Source organism: Carlito syrichta, unplaced genomic scaffold (genome assembly GCF_000164805.1).
Source record: "Carlito syrichta isolate Samal-C Ts95f unplaced genomic scaffold, Tarsius_syrichta-2.0.1 Scaffold249669, whole genome shotgun sequence".
In the NCBI taxonomy this organism is placed as follows: domain Eukaryota; kingdom Metazoa; phylum Chordata; class Mammalia; order Primates; family Tarsiidae; genus Carlito; species Carlito syrichta.
Window position 1 is genome coordinate 261924 of NW_007193765.1, and position 18606 is coordinate 280529.

General features: G+C 34.6%; 1 protein-coding gene across 1 annotated transcript in view; it reads right to left on the reverse strand.

Annotated features, from left to right (window-relative positions):
* Positions 1–18606, reverse strand: part of WRN (Werner syndrome RecQ like helicase) — a 125924-nt gene that overhangs the window by 82425 nt on the left and 24893 nt on the right. Inside the window, 7 exon segments of the mRNA XM_008051979.2 lie at positions 4940–5008; positions 5875–5983; positions 6267–6334; positions 11264–11339; positions 11789–11930; positions 14896–14976; positions 17087–17516. Coding sequence (XP_008050170.1) covers positions 4940–5008; positions 5875–5983; positions 6267–6334; positions 11264–11339; positions 11789–11930; positions 14896–14976; positions 17087–17516 — 975 coding nt within the window.

The window sequence follows — 18606 nt, forward strand, 5'->3', positions numbered from 1 at the left end:
TTCCAAGTGGCAATGCCTGTCCGGGAGTATTTAGTACTAAGACAACATGGAAGCCAGGTTCTGATTTCCTACAGTCTAGTCCCCAAACCAAAGTGCTTGAGTTAAATGATCAATCCTATGATAAATCTTTCATGGTGTTATCAGTTCACCCACATAACACCCGTCTTCTCTGAGAACTACACTCATTACTTCATGTTATCCACATATTCTGCTCTGTGGCCTAAAACTTATTGAGCCAGGAGAAGACACTATAACAAGGTCAAGTCAACTAATCTCTGTGATAGAATCTGGAGGTCTGATCAAGAAACAACCAGTCAGTCTCTATAAGCTACAGGACCTGCAACATGTTATTTTTTAAAAAAGAGGGGGAGGGGGAAATGGCAGAGCAGTCTTCTATTTTGTGACTAGAAAAGCAGATAATATTATCTCTTCAGAGAGAAAAATGAGGAAGATATTGCACAGCCTATGGATAAAAAGAAAGCCCTATTATATTTTCCATACCTAAATCCAGTCTCTTCCTAAGGACTGCCTAACTTTTTTTCAGTGGGATCCATGAGACATCCCTTTACCCTTAATATAAAAGTCAGTATTTGCTCAAACTAATTTGAGTTCATTTCTATTCTGAGCAAATAGAATCCTAATTAAAACAATGTTTGTAGTAAAGGCTAGTTATAGGGCAAAATATTTAGAGAGTCTATTCTCCATTTACCAAATGAAGACCTAAATCAAGTTAAATAAAATAAAATTTAATTTTCTATATGGAAACATTTTAAAAGTTAATCTATTCACTCAACAAATATTTGAGAGTCTATTGTATATTGGGCATTGAGCTTTAACTAGAGATTAATCAAGACCATAACAGATATGCCTTTACCCTCATGAAACTAACATGATACTCTAACATAGGAAACATTGTAAATAATAAGCTCTGATGTCAAACTGCCCAGTTCTACTTCATACAAGCTAAATTCTTTTTCTTAGGCAAATTACTTAAAATGTATTGGGCCAGGGATAGACACTCTGTCAAAGTTATGCCAATTAATCTCTGTCCTAACTTTAGTGTACCCAGTTTCTTCAGTGTAAAACAATGACAATAATTATCAAGATAGCTAATTCTTTAGATATCAGGGTTCAAGATAAACCCAATCAAAACTCCACAGGCATTTTGGTTGAAAAAGTGATGCTGAAGTGCTTATGGAAATACAAAGGATTTGTATATACAAGAATAATCAAAAACTACTTTAAAAGATGACAACAAGGCTATAGGACTTGTGCTATCTGATTTTAAGGCTTATTAAAAAGCTATAGTAATCAAGATACCATTCAAGACAGTCAACTAGATCCACAGAACCAAGAATAAAGAGCACAGCAATAAACCTACATCTATGTAGTCAATTTATTTTTGACAAAGGCACAAGGTCAATAAAAGGATAGTCTTTTCACCAAAAGGAGCTAGAACAATCAGGTATTTATACGTGAAAAATACAAAAACAAACTGTAATCAATACCTCACACAATATACAAAATTTACTAAAAATGAATCATAAATCTAGATGTAAAACTTAAAACGATAAAACTTAAAATCTTTGTGACGTTGAGTTATGCAAAAATTTCTGAGATTAAACACTAAAAGCAAAATCCATAAAAAGAACAAACTGACAAACTGGACTTTGTCAAAATGAAAAACTACTACTCTTCAAAAGAACTGTGAAAAGATGAAAAGTCATAAACTAGGAGAAAATGTTTTTAAAGCATATATCAAATCAAGGATTTGTTTTCAGAATATAGAAAGGGGTATCAAAACTCAATAAGAAAAGAAATGGACAAAAGATTTGAATAGACACTTCCTCAAAGAAAAATATAGTTGGCCAATAAGTATATGAAAAGACACTCAACATTCTTAGTGTAAGGTAAACAAAACCAGACCAGGCGAAACAGCAACTAAGGAGCGAAGAAAAATTTATTAGCACACCCAGGCGAGGTTCACCGGTCCATGTAGCTGTGGGCCGGAGAAGTCGCACGCAGCAAGATGGGTGACGGGTTTATAAAGGGCACACTGAGAAAGCTGTGAGGGGGCCAGGGAGAGCAATCACTGGTTGGGACAGCTGTCACGTCTGCTGGCGATTGGCTGAACGGGGTTGCTAGAGTCACTGTAACAGGTACTGGTTGGCTTTCTGGCTGCAGTCTTAGCTCCAGTCACTCATTTTTGCTGGCTCACTCTCGCCTATTGTTCTCCTGGTCCAGGTTGGCGCCATCTTGTTTTGAGGCCCGCCCTGCCCTCCAGTACCTCCAGCCTTACACTTAGTTATTAGGAAAAAGCAAATTAAAAACTCAATTAGATCCTATTAGAATGGCCAAAATTAAAAATTGGCCATACTAAGTGATGACAGGGATGGAGAGGAACTGGATCTCTCATTCACTGCCAATGGGAATACACAATGGTACATCACTGTCAAAAAGCTTGACGTTTTTTAAAAAGTCAAACAAAGAATTATCACATGACCCAGCAATCCCACTTCTAGGCATACACAAGAGCACTGAAAATATATGTTCATAACAAAACTTGTATAAAAATGTTAATAAAGACAAAATTATTAACAGCAAAAAAAGTGAAAACAACCCAAATGTCCATCACTGATGACTAGAAAACAAAATATGGTATGTCTATACAATAGAATATTATTCAGTCATAAAAAGAAATAAAGTACTGATAACCTTATGCTATGCAGAAGCCAGACACAAAAGACCATACACTATAAGAGTTCATTTATAGAAACATCCAGAAAATGCAAATCAGAAAGTAGACTAGTGGTTGGAAATGGGGCAGAAAAAAAGAAAATAGGGAGTGAATGCTTAATGGGCATGGGAGTTCCTTTGGGAGTGATGAAATGTTCTGGATTTAGTGATGATGGTTATACAATATTATTAACACAGTAAAAGCCACCATTCTGTACATTTTACCTCAACTAGAAAAAAATAAGTTGAACATATATCCACCACATAATCCAATCATTCCACTCCTTGGTATATACCAATGAAACAAAAACATATGTCCATAAAAAGTCTTATATACAAATATTCATAGCAGTTTTATTTGTAATAATCCCAAACTGGAAATAATCTAAATGTCTATCAGGTAAACTGATAAACAACTTGCAGTATGTCCATATAATGTGTTCTACTCAACAATAAAAGGAATGAACTATTAATAAATGTAATAACATCTCAAAATAACTACACTGCATTCTTTTAAATCAAACCAAAAAAAAGCACATAATATATAATTGACTCCATTTATATACAGTTTTAGAAAATGCAAACTAATCTACAGTGATAGAAAACAGATTAGCAGTTACTTGGTGATTAAGGTGACAAAAAAAGTAAGCTTTTTTGGGGTAATGAATATGTTCATTATCTAGACTGTGACAGTGGTTTTGTGGGTGCAAACATATGTCAAAATTTATCAAATTATACATTTTCAGTATGTAAAATTTATTATAAACTACACCTCAATAAAGATGTTTAGACCTGTCTTGTACCCCACACCTTTACAATAAAAGAAAAAGAAAAAAAAAGTGTTTAGAAAAAAAGAAAATATATGTTCGCAAAGAGACTTTTGTAGCAGATTTATTAATAAAAGCCCTAAACTAGAAATAGTATAGGTGTCTATCAATAAGAAAAATGTAAAAACAAACTGTGCCATATTTAGTGAAATACCACACAGATTAAAAAAAACTACTGATACATGCAACAACTTGGAGGAATCTATAAAGCCATTACACTGAATAAAAGAAGTCTTACACAAAAGAGTTCATATTGTGATTCCATGTATACATAATTTTGGAACATACAATACTAAACTATGGTGGAAAAAAATAGAGCAGTGAGTGGTTTGCCTACAATAAAAGATGGAAGGATAGACTGGGAAAGAACATAAAGAAAAACTCTAGAATGTAATATACCATATCTTGTTAGAGATTTGGTTTACACATTTGTATGCATTTATCAAAACTCAGTAAATACATGTGTGTCTTGTGTATGTAAATTAATACATATGCACAAGGAGTGACTGACTGCTTAATGGATATGGGAGTTCTTTTGGAAGTGATGAAAATGTTCTAAAATTAGACCACGCATATATACACACACATACACACACACACACACACATATACACATGTATTAATATACACATACATACATTTTTGTTTGCATCTAAGACAATTAATTCTTAGGGATTATGCTATGATAGAAGCAGTAGGGCAAAAGACCTAGAATCCAGTCTCTGATCAGCCTCTCAATGAATTCATTGAGTGACTTTGGACAAGTTACTTATCTCTGGGTCTCAGTTTTCTCACCTGTAAAATGAGACAAATCTCTAAATTCTCTTCTAAAACCAAAATTTTATAATTCCTTGACTTCAATGCTAATCTTATAACTCAAGAACTGAGAATAAGCCGGGTTCGGTGGCTCAGCCTGTAATCCCGCGCCTTTGGGAGGCTGAGGTGAGTGGATTGCCTGAGCCCGCGGGTTCGAGACCTGTCTGGGCAACTTGGTGAGACCTCATCTCTACAATGGAACAAAAAACCAGCTGGACGTGGTAGCGCGTACCTATATTTCCAGCTACTTGGAAGGCTGAGGCGGAAGGATCGCCAGAGCCCAGCAGGTCAAGGCTGTGCTGGCTGGGAGTGGCCACTGCACTCCAGTCTGGGCGATAGAGTGAGACTCCAACTCAAAAAAAAAAAAAGAACTGAGAATAATAGATGTAAATTTGAAACATTTTAAAATGAATATTTCTGCAAATGTGCTATTAAAAGAAAGTTTATTTTCAAATCATGGACATTTTTTTAATGCATTAAATACAATTTTTTGTGTGCAAAATTCTCTTATATACCATAAACACCAGACCACATTATCAGAAATCATATAAATTACTCACAATCTAATATCATCTAGAATATTTTTTGGCTGTGCTGATCCAAGGAAACAAGCTGGGATGTTGGACATTCTGTAAGAAGAAAAACAAATACTCTGTAGGCATGTAAACAATACAAATATCAATTTCACTCTTAAGTAAGAGGGAATAAAGAAATATAATAATACATATTCCTCTTTGCAATATTATATTTTTTGTAACTCATTAACTCGATAAACAACTTCCTTCAAGGGGCATATCAGAAAGCAGGTTTTTAAGGGGGGGGTCTCTGAAAAAGAATGCAAGCTTGGGGCAGCAGAAGCAGAAGAGGAATATGAAGAGAGGTTGGTAATAAGTATAAACAAGTCAGATAGAAGGAATAAGCTCTAGTGTTTGATAGCGCGATAGGGCAACCACAGTTAACAACTACATATTGTATATTTCAAAATTACTAGAAGATGTGAAATGTTCCCAACACAAAGAAATGACAAATGTTTGAGGTAACAGACATCCTAAATACCCTGATTTGATCATTATGTATATCACAGTTACCCCATAAATATGTACAAATAGTGTGCATTAATTTTTTTTAAAGACTGCAAGCTCAATTTGAATGAGATGGAAAGTTTTCCATAGATTAAAAATGTGCTTCCATGTACTATATATAACTTCATGCAAGGGTAATCAAAAGAGAAAAGAATCTTGAAATATTCCATGTGAACTGGCATAAAGTGATAATATTTTTGTAAAAATTTTATTACTTATACTTGGCAGCCTTCAATTACAGAGTGCTCAAGATAAACTTTTTACGAAAGTATTATTTATTACTAGTAAAGATAAAGCAATACTTGTAGAAGAGTGGTATCGTGAACTAGATTTTAACAAACATGATAGATTAGATGTTTCATTAACAGAAGAAAAAAAGAGGGTGATGATGTGGCAATGATAACATGACTTACTTAAGCTGGAGCACTTGGTCTTCCATCAAGGAAATAAGAGGAGAGATGACAAGGCCAATCTTGCCTACATAAACAGGGGGATACTGGAAGCACAAACTCTTTCCATATCCTTGAAATAAAAACAATACATTTGTAGAAATAAAATAAACCCTTGATACTTTAATTTCTTCTCACAATGTACTTGCATGGCCGAATGGTCAATACTAATATGCTATCTTCTTAAAAGTTAATTCATGCATGAATGTAAACATCAATTCTCTGACACTCTCTTGTATATTTTACACCATTTGTATTTTTATTTGTATTTTGAGAGTTTAATGAAAGATTAAGCATTTCAAACTCTTTAAGTTTTATCTGTTAAAGGATTAGGTTATTTGCTTAATACAACTTACCAGTTGCCATGACAACAACATTATCTCTTCTTTCTTCCAATACTGAATGAATCACTTTCCACTGAACCCTTGAAGGTAAAAAAGCAAAAACCTATTTTATTGTATTAATAAAAAACCCAAGGTACCTGTTAAAATCCATTTATTTTTTTCACTTCCTCTAATATAATTATTTTACATGTTTGAGCTACATATATACAATTGCACAAACCAGAACTTTAAACAGAGAACTCTATTTGATCATCCTCTCATTCAAGCTACCTAACAATTAGAAGCTCCCATTTGGCAAAATATGTATTAAATTTCCTTACATATATCTAAAGTATAAAATAAATTCCAGGCTTCATACTAGATATCCAAAAGAATCAAAGTTTTAAAATTAAGAAGAAAAATTCTTCAGGTACAAGGATTCACAGAGAAGGGAAATGAGGAACCTACCTGAGGTGATAGTAATAATGTTCTATGTCATTATAAGAATTTAGGTTATATGGATGCATACATGTACACTTAAGATTTGCAAATGCACATGTAAGGGTTGGCATTTCCTCATATGGATATTCTACAGCAAAAGAAAAAACTGTAAATATGTATTTCACTCTAGTTAATGATTTATACGCTGAAGTATTTAGGGGGAAGTGTAATGACATCCTCAACTGACCATGACATGCATATTAAAACTTCAGCAGATTGCTCTGGCACAGTGTCTCACGTCTATAATCGCAGCACGTTGGGAAGCCAAGGTGAGAGGATTGCTGGAGCCTACAAGTTTAAGACCAGCCTGGGCAACTTGGCAAGACCTCATCTCTACAATGAAACAAAATAAAAAATAAAAAAATAGACAGGCGTGGCAGCTTGCGCCTGTAGTTATAGCTACTTGGAAGACTGAGACAGAAGGATTGCCTGAGCCCAGCAGGTCGAGGCTGCAGTGGCCGTGAGTGTGCCACTGCACTCTACCCTGGGCAACTGAGGAAGAGACTCCAACTCAAAAAAAAAAAAAAACACTTCAGCAGATGAATAGAGAGATGGATAGACGGATATGTGATAAAGCAAGTACAGTAATATGTTAATAATAGAATCTAGGTGGTAGGTATACAGGCATTCACACAAGAAATTTTTTTTTCAACTTTACTATATCTTAGAAAATTTTCTTAATGCAATGTCAAGGGAAACAATTGGAGAAGTGATCTTCTTGTTGTGCTAATAATGACCGATCTTATCTAAGTGTTGGTTATAAAGGGTGCTCAGTTTATGAAAATTCATTGATCTGCATAGGACATACATAAATTTTAAACATTTAAAACCAAAAGAGAAAAAGAAATACTTCAGAGGTTATATATTAAATTCTCAGAATACAAAAAATCCAACCTAGATTTTTACATGCTTATTAGTTTTATTCAAATGTACTTGTTCCTCATCTCATTTTTATTCTTATAAAGGTGCTTCTTATAAGTTAACACATTTTGAGCATGTTAAAATAGATAAGATTATCATCGTTCTTCAAACTGTTGTATTATGGATTCTATTACATTAGCATGCTTTAGACAATATGATGCACAAAATAGGCACACAGATAGATATCTAATGAAAAACAAGTTAAGTATTAAATTAGAATTTATTTGTAACTGTCTTTAAACTAGTTTCTACACAGAACTGCACAGTTAAAATATTTTTCCTTGCTTATAAAAACAATTTATCAGAATTCTACAAAACATACAAGGAGAAGCTAATACCAATCCTACTGAAAGTATTCCAGGCAATCGAGAAAGAGAACTCTCACCAGATCATTTATGAAACTAACATCACACTGATACCCAAACCGGGTAGAGATCCAACTAAAAAAGAGAACTGCAGGCCAATATCCCTGATGAACAAAAATGCAAAAATTCTCAACAAGATTCTAGCAAATCAGATTCAACAACACATCTCAAAAATCACCCACCATGACAAAGTAGGAGTCATGCCCTGAACGCAGAGCTGGTTCAACATCCCCAAGACCATAAATGTAATTCAATACATCAACAGATGTAAAAACAAGAACTTCATGATTATATCATTAAATGTGGAAAAAAGCTTTTGATAAAATCCAGCAACCCTTCTTCGTGATAAAAACCCTTGAACACCTAGGCCTAGAGGGAACATACCTCAAAATAGTAAGTGCCATCTACGATAAACCCACAGCCAACATACTGCTAAACAGACAGAAATTGGAGGCATTTCCCCTGAAAACCTGAACAAGATAAGGATGCCCACTCTCACCCCTCCTATTCAGCATCGTGTTGGAAGTCCTAGTTAGAGCAATCAGACAAAAGAAATCAGGGATATCCAAACAGGAAAATAAGAAGTCAAGTTATCTCTTTTTGCTGATGAGATGATCCTATACCTCAAAAATCCAAGAGACTCTGTCAAAAACCTCCTTGTGCTGATAAAGTACTTTGGCAAAGTCTCAGGGTACAAAAGACAGTCACATTCTCATACAGCAACAACAAACAGGCAGAGAACCCAATGAAAAGCACAATCCTATTCACAATAGCCACCAAAAAAATGAAATACTTTGACATTTTCCTAACCAGAGACGTGAAAGATCTTTATAACAAACACTACAAAACACTGCTCAAAGAAGTCAAAGATGACACAAACAAACAGGAAAATATTCCATGCTCATGGATTGGAAGAATTAACATTGTTAATATGGATTCAATGCAATTAATTAAATTACAAACATCATTCTTCTCAGACCTGGAAATAACAATACAGAAATTCATATGGAAGCACGAACGACCATGAATAGCCAAAACAATCCTTAGCAAAAGAAACAAAGCAAGAAGTATCACACTTCCAGACTTTAAACTTTATTATAAGGCTACAATAATCAAACAACCTGGTTATTGGTACAAGAACAGGCATACAGACCAATGGAACAGAATGGAGATTCTGGAAGCAAAACCTCAATTTCTCAACCAACTCATCTTCGACAAAGCCTCCAATAACAACCACTGGGGAGAGGAGAACCTATTCAGTAAATGGTGCTGGGAAAACTGGCTGATCATGTACAGAAGAAGCAGGACCCCTACCTATCACCATACACAAAAATCAACGCCAAATGGATCAAAGACCTAGACATAAAACCTCAAACATTAAGAATCATAGAAAACACAGGAGACACTCTTATGTTAATCAGAATAGGCAACCAATTCCTGATCAAAACCCCAAAAGCACATTCCATAAGAGAGAAGACTGACAAGTGGGACCTGATCAAACTGTAAAGCTTCTGCAAAGCAAAAGAAACCATCAAGAGAGTGGGGAGACAGCCCACAGAATGAGAAAAAATACTTGCCAAATGCATATCTGAAAAAAGTCTAGCATCCAGGATCTACAAGGAACTCAAATGTTCCAAAAAGAAAAAGACTAAACAGCCCCATTAAAAAGTGGGCAAGGCCCTGGCCTGTAATCCCAGCAATTTGGGAGGGAGAGGTGAGAGGGCTGACTGAGCCCACGGGGTCGAGACCAGCCTGGGCAACTTGGTGAGACCTCATCTCTACAATAAATCAAAAATTAGCCAGGCGTGATAGCACATGCCTGTAGTTCCAGCCACTTGGAAGAATGAGACGGAAGGATCCCCTGAGCCCAGCAGACTGACACTGGGTGGCCCTGAGTGTGCCACTGCACTCCAGCCTGGGTGACGGAGTGAGACGCCAACTCAAAAAAAAAAAAAGTGGGCAAAATACATGAATAGACACTTCTCAAAAAAAGACATACGAAGAGCCAACAGACATGAAAAAATGCTCAGCCTCACTAATCATCAGAGAAATGCAAATCAAAACCACAAAGAGATACCACCTAACTCCAGTAATAATGGCCATCATTAATAAAACAAAAACAACAGATGCTGCCAAGGATGCGGAGAAAAGGGAATGCTTCTACACTGTTGGTGGGAATGCAAACTAGTGCAACCTCTACGGAAAACAGTGTGGCAATTCTTTTTTTTTGAGTTGCAGTCTCACTCTGTCACCCAGACTGGAGTGCAGTGGCCACTTCCGGCCACCGCAGCCTCGCCCTACTGGGCTCCGGCGATCCTTCCGCCTCAGCCTTCCAAGTAGCTGGAACTACAGGCACGCACTACCACACCCAGCTAATTTTTTGATTTATTGTAGAGATGAGGTCTCACCAAGTTACCCAGGCGGGTCTCGAACCCACGGGCTCAGACAATCCACTCACCTCAGCCTCCCAAGGCGCGGGATTACAGGCTGACCACCGAGCCCAGCAAGTGTGGCAATTCTTAAAAGAACTAGACATTGATTTTCCATACAACCCAGCAATTCCCCTTCTGGGAATATACCCAGAGGAACGTAAATCACTGTACAAAAGATACCTGCAGACACATGTTTATTGCAGCACTAGTCACAATAGCAAAAACATGGAACCAACTATGTTACCCACTGAAACTGAACTGGATAAAAAAAATGTGGTACATATACAGGATGGAATATTACAGCCATAAAGAAGAACAAAAATCATTGACTTTTGCAGCAACTAGGATGGATTTAGAGTCTATCATACTCAGTGATCTATCACAGAAACAAAGAACTGAGTACCATATATTCTTACTCATAAGCAGACCCTGAGCATTTATCATAATACAATAAGAAAGGGATTAGCAGTAGCAGGACATCGCCAGGGGAGGAGGGGAGGGGCACATAACATCAATAAGGGTATCTGATCTTAAACTGGGCAAAGTCAGGACCAAAGGGAGGCCCAAACTTTACCTGTACAATGACCATTGCTTACCTAATTCTGAATTGTACCCTACATCTTTAAAGTAAACAAAATTTTAAAAAACAATTTGCAAAACTGAATTTTTAGAAAATACAATGTAGCATGTAAAACTATAGTGAAGTTGTGCTGCTGCTAAGTAGATGAGTCATTTGCTTTTGTTTTTTTTTTTTTTGCCTTTGTAAAGAAAATACTAAATATGTGATTTAATTAAATGAGATTATACTCACGGTTTAAAACTGGAATGGCCAAAGTAGGTCTTGAGGCATGTAACTTGCTTTGCACTGGGTTCAGGCAACAAACAGTCTTAAAATAAAATAAAATGGATATTTATGTTAAAATAGAAATACACTAGATTAGAGAGAGAAAAAAGTTTATTTCATTGGCTTCTTTGAAAGAATATAGTGATCGATATCATAGGCTAGTGTTTTCTGTCTTTTAATCTCAACACAATTCGGTCCTCTGGGTATTAGTTATGACTCCAAGCAAATACTTTGATCACTACTAAGTATCAGAATTTGGTTGTGATTTGCACTTTACCAGTGCTGTAAAAAACTGATGTTTTAGAATCAGCTATACTTCTAAAATCTAACATTTAAAACAAAACATGGCAAGAAATATGTCCATCCAAATTGCATGCATATAACATAACCAACTTTCCATTAATGGCAATCAGAAACTACATTAGTGTTACCAAAAAAAGTCCACAGATAAAATCTTCATTTCCATTACCTAAAACTAAATCTAGTACTTACCCTTATCATCTTCTTCTTCCTCTTCAATAGCATCATTTTCATCTTCATCGTCTTCTTCAGTAGGAAGATCCAGATTTCTTTCCATTTCTAATGCTTTAGAATGAGTTGAATCCACCGTGGCACTATTTAGGTTTTCTAAAGACTGAAAGTTTAAAAGAAATTTTAAAAGCCAAACCACTGACAGTGTCATATCTTTTTCACCAAACACAAAAGGAGTATTATTAACAGAAGCTACAATTTTGCTCAAAACTGGCAGATGTGCCAGCAATACGACAAAAGAACATGTGTGCTCCAGTTTAAATATGTGCTCATGAATGGTTTCTAAGGCACAGGGCCAAACCTTCCAGCATAAACAAGGTTCATTAATGGCATATAATGAACTGCCCCCAGGGAAAGCTATTATAAATTTTAAATTTGAATAATTTAAAATATTTTTTCTGTATTGTACTTCAATGTTTTCAGTCCCCAAGTGGCAAATGTGGATTTTAATGTTATTTTTGTAATGAGTTTCTCTATATCATGTGTCAGTGACATTCTTTGTGAATAAGGATAGGCGTATACTATAAGCAAACAATAAATGTGTTTTGGAATTGTCAAAACAAAAAAATGAAGATTGAAATAATTTCAGAAAAGGAATATTACAAATATGAAATGAAGTTATTTGTTTTTATTTTGGCATGACAGTATCTGATTTTCTCTCCCAAATAAAGATTATCTAGTTCAGGAATATTAGGATATTTCAAAATTGGTTCATCTATAAAATTTCCTACTAAGATGTGACAGAAAGTCTTTATTAAATCACAGTTTTCATTTTCTCTTTTTATTAAACTTTTCATTTAATATCTTGACTTTGGAGTTGTTTTTTTGTTTTAAGTTTAATTCATTTCAAGCCTGAAAGGAAAAAAGTGATTCTGTTTCTGATTTTTGTTTCAAGTCCATAAACGTGCTTTGAAAGCATTTTTAAAACAGGATTCTCTAATATAGGTGCATACCACATGCTGTCACACATAAGTGTGCGCTGATCACTGGTCACACAAGCACAGGCAGATACTGGACACTGCTAGGTGAGGGAGGAAGAGACAAGGGAAGGGTGGAAGAGTGACAACACAATGGGTACCTGGTCCACTATCATAGGGAAAAGAGGGCCAACATCACCCTCATGAAACCTACTTATATAATAAATCCCCACTTCTACCCCACAACTCTAAAATAAAAAACAAATTTTTAAAAGAGATTCAATATACACGGGAGTGCCAAAAAATGCATACAAATTTTAAGTATGATGTGCGCTCAAAAGACGGCATTAATCAAATGAATTCTAGCATCACTATGCAGACAGGACAAAGAAAATCGCGGAAGCACGGCTGAGCGAACATCATATTACACACTGTTACTGCAATTTAATTCAACTTTGAAAAGTAACACATAGATAACATCTCTTAAAATGTGTATAATTTTTTTGTCATCCTCCTGTATATGTTGCAAATAACTGTGTACTACTTGAAAAGTACTTCTAAGAGAAACGGTTAATTAATAAAGAAATATGGTTTAGTATTTATGTTCTCCTACTACTGTTAGCTAATATTTATTAACCATTTACTAAACGTCAAGTTCTGTACAAAGCTCTTCACAAGCAATACCGTAAAAATTATAATTGTTAGCCGGGCTCGGTGGCTCAGCCTGTAATCCCGCGCCTTTGGGAGGCTGAGATGAGTGGATTGCCTGGGCCCGCGGGTTCGAGACCCGCCTGGGCAGGCGAGACCTCATCTCTACAATAAATCAAAAAATCAGCCGGGCATGGTAGCGCATGCCTGCAATTCCGCCTACTCGGAAGGCTGAGACAGAGGGATTGCCGGAGCCCAGGAGGCGAGGCTGCGGTGGCCGGAAGCGGCCACTGCACTCCAGTCTGGGGGACCGAGTGAGACTCCAACTCAAAAAAAAAAAAAAAAAAGAATTATAATTGTTAACTGAGTACCAAAGACAATAAGAAACTTGTCTGAAGTCACACAGCTAATAACTGGAGAAGGTGGGATTCAAACCCACATCTGAATTCTGAATCACTTCCCACTACTCAGCATCAAAACTAAAGAATAAAGAAATTAATCTCATTTTATAAAAAAAAAAAAATCATATCAAGTGAAAGATGAGGAATAAAAAGCATGCATAATGGTCAACTTGTGTTTTTTTCTTTATTTTCCACTTAATTTTGCTAAATTGGCTTTTCTTTCTTCTGTTGTGAACATCTTTGGGTTCACAACATCTGACAAAGAAACTTGAGACTGAGTGAGGAAGCAGAAAATCTGTAAGTTATAAAGTACTATTTTCAACTTTGATGATAAAATAGAGTAAAACTGAACCATTTAGCCAGGCTTGGTGGCTCAGCCTGTAATCCTGAGCCTTTGGGAGGCTGAGGTGAGTGGACTGCCTGAGCCCGCGGGTTTGAGACCCGCCTGGGCAGCAAGACCTCATCTCTACAATAAATCAAAAAATCAGCCCGGCGTGGTAGCACATGCCTGTAATTCCGGCTACTTGGAAGGCTGAGGCGGAAGGATCATCGGAGCCCAGCAGGTCGAGGCTGCAGTGGCCGGGAGGGGCCAATGCACTCCAGTCTGGGTGACAGAGTGAGACTCCCAACTCAAAAAAAATTTTAAAAATTTAAAAAATTAAAACTGAACCATTTAAACCATTAGAAAATTATACATCACAAATATAAAATATCCATAATAAATAATACCAAAGAAAATAAAAAAGATTCTTGACTGTATAAAAACTTCCAAATAAAAGGAGACACACATGGGTGGGAAGAAAGGAAACCAATTCAGTACTGGAGAGTCCAATCATTACCCATATTCCAGGAAAAGATGAAAAAAAATTGACTTAAGAAGAAACAGAAAACATATTAATAATTAGTATACTACTTTCAAAACATTATTCATATACTATATAAGGATATAAAGACATAGAATTGAAAAACATAAAATCTAATATTACATAATTAGTATCAATTTCATTGTGGTGGGACATGGTTTATAATTAGGTCATCTTTTACTTAATCGAATGTCCTTTGGAAAGAACATGAAATAACTTTTCTATAATTTTAAACATACCTTAAGCATTTCCATTTCTAAATCTTCATCACTCTCAATTACATAAGATGTATCACTTTCATTATTCTTGGGAGATAAATGCTTTAAAGAAAGTATTTCAAATATTAATTTCCAGTATAATCGACTTCATACCCTCTTTTCTGCAAATTAAAGGTCCTGTATACTAAATATCTACAGACAACTTCCTCTTCTGTAATAGGTAAATGTATAATACATATTTATATGTTTATATGATAGGTAATTAGAAAAGAGAGAGAAAAGAAGAAAGGAACAAAGAAACAAAGAACAGAAAAAGAAAGATATATAGTTAGAAAAATAGACAAGTTGGATGAACAAATGAAATGAAATCCCTACTCTAAACAAGAGTACAAAGTGGAGAGTTCAATTCTGGTTAAACAGTGTCAAACTGTGTGCCTCGAACTTTTTGAATACAAGAATATCTTCACAATGTGGAAAAATTCAGTACAAAGCCAAGAACAGTAGTTGTTCTTTTCTATCCACTGATTTTTTTTAACTACAAAAAACTACTACGACTCTAACATCTTCAAATAAATCAGTATTTTACAAGTAGTACCTACATATCTTTGACAAAGTATCAAAAATGTTATTTATTCAGCATATTGCCAATGTGTGGATATGAAGTACCTTTATAATATTTTGGCAATCTTCAGGATGCAAGTATCCAACATGATGGGAACTTACACAAAAGAAACACACAAAAGTAATTTTTTAAAAATGTCCCCCCAAAATGCCTAACGTTTAAATAGAAAATAGTAAAGGAAATATAGCCCAAACTAAATGGCAAAATTTAAGTCAAAAAAGGAAAAGATTTAAAATAAGCTTTCTGGCTGGGCAAGTGACTCACGCCTGTAATCCCAGAACTTTGGGAGGTTGAGAAGGCAGGATTGCTTAAGCCCAGGAATTCGAGACCAGCCTGGGCAACATAGCAAGACCTCATCTCTACAAAAGTAAAGAATTTAGCCGGACATGGTGGCATGTATTTGTGGTCCCAGCTACTTGGGAGGCTGAGGCAGAAGAATCACCTGAGCCCAGGAAGTTGAGGGTGCAGTGAGCCATCATCAAGTCACTGCACTCCAGCCTGGGCTACAGGGTGAGATTCCAACTCAAAAAGTAAATAAATAAGTAAAATAAAATAAGTTTTTTACTATCAGAGAAAAGTTACTTTAATTTTTAAATAAGGTATTTAATAATAAAGAAAATATTGCTAACTAAAAAAAGGCAATAATTGGAATAAAAGATCGGTTAAATCATGAAATCCTGATCAAAATTCTATAATTTATATGAAACATCATTTTAAGTATATATCTAATGAGAAATGTCTAGAAAAATGAAGGGGAAATGCAGATTAGCAAAAAAATGATATTTCCCAAAGAAGAAAACTGCTTTATATATGATTGGTATAAAGATATTGTGAAAACACTTTTAAAATAAAATACATTTATATATTGGTAGAAGTGATGACTAATATAGTTACCAAAACATAGCAAACATTAGAAAAACTAGGGGGATAATGGCTCATTAAGTGGCTTTCAACATCTAATTTTTGAAAAACATATTTATTGCAAAAGAAAATGCATAAAATTCTAGAGAATATGGCCATCCTAATTTTTTTAACTAATCAAAAAACAAATGAGAAATTAAGAAAAAAAATGACTCTCCAGATGACAATAAAGACTAATGATAAGCAAAAATATCAATTTATTAGAAACCCTCTCTCACTAGCAAGTAAAGAAGCCCTGTACAAGGAAATAAAAATCACCCAAAAAAATCAAGTTTGGAAGAGTAAACGCTAGTAGATACAAAGGGAATCCATAAAAAGAAGAAACATCTTATTATGAAAAAAAGCATAAGAAATCATAAAATATCAAATTACAATAAGTATCTACTGACACTATGAAATCTTTGCACTAAGTCAGGGGTGGTAAACTATGGCTCACAAGCCAAATATTCCCCACTGTCTGTTTGTTGATAAAGTTTAACAGAAACACACAGGCACATTTTGTTTACATTTGTCTATGGCTACTTTTACACTCCACTGGCAAAACCTAGTAGTTGCAAGAGACTGTATGTCCCACAAAGTCTAAAATATTTACCATCTACACCTTCACAGAAAAAAGGTCAGTCAACCCATACTAATAACTAAAAAAAGTGTTTCTTCTTTATTTAGTACCTCAGCAGATTTGTAAGTTGCATCACTAAGAAATTTTTCCTGAGCCTGCTGTTCCAAAACTTGAAGTTCATACTCTGTAATATCTAATGACATCAAACAAGTTCTTTCCATATTCTCTTTCAATTTATTGTCTTCTATTCCATCTTCAAATTTGTCTTGTTTTTGTTCTACTTCATTTCCAAGTACATCTTCTCTATCATTTTTAACTAAATTATCAAGTGTTGGGTCCCCTGTTTCATCTTTAACTAACGTAAAAATTGTATGTTCTCCAATTGATTTCTGTTGTACTCCACCAGCAGTTGAATCTTCCAATGATAATAAGTTGAAGTTACTGCTGGGTCCCAGTTCAGTCTCAGTCTTTGTAGTGCCCAAGATCATCTTCCTCAGTAAATATAGATTTTCTGAAACATCCTTTAAGAGGCCAGAAATCCTAAAAAGTAATTTTTAAAAAGTTAATTCAACTTTAACTGCAATAAGTATAAGGACAGGTTTTTAAGTTTTTTAATAAGTAAAAGATTTCTAAGCTGATCTTCACTTAAAGGGCTCACCATGCAAAAGTTGCTCTTCATTCCCTAATACCCATATATAATTAAAGCTCAATAGCAGAGCTAGGTACTTCTGTATCCAATACTTGATTTGCACACTTACTGATAGCCAGTAGTGTTCAGTCCCAAATATATACCCTTTTGATGATTAATGAAATGTCAAGTAAATCTATGATACATGAACACACACACAAAAAAAACTATTTCATTAAATTCTGACTAAGTTAAATATAGTATGTGGAAAGATTTACCAAGCTTTTTTTTTTAAGTTGTTTGATAAACTACAGTCAAAAGAACTGTAAAAGTTTAGAGAAAAAAATCATGGAAATTCCTAGGACTCTGTACTCAGACTACAAGTATCAATTTTTCACTCCATTTAAACTAAAATTAGAAACTGTAGATGATACATTGTGAGTGTGCTTAAACAAGAAACACTGCAGTACTCCAAACAGCAAACAGCAGGCCAATCTATATGTAATTAAAAAGCCTTGACATATACCCAAAAATTGGGAAAAAACATACATAAACATTTTAAGTTAAAAGAAAATGTTTGTCTTCATTTTACCTAACTTTATCAATTCACTGATTAATTACTAGTTCAAACTGCAACACACAAGAGTGTTTATGCTATAACTTGAAAATGATGCTGTTTTGCATCCTCAAAAATCTCAAAGCTGTTAAAATAGAAAAAACTTCCCATCAGTAGGAACATATAACAAGTGAGAAAATATGGATAAGAAGTATATGAATAAATCTAAACTGAATCTCTTAACTCCTTACTCCCAGTTGCTACTGTATAACAATTTAACTATTATTTTATTTTTATTTATATTTATTTTATTTTATTTTATTTTATTTTTTATTTTTATTATTTTTATTTATTTTTATTTTTTAATTTAATTTTTTATTTTATTTCATTTATTTTATTTATATTTATTTATTTTTATTTTATTTTATTTTATTTATTTATTTATT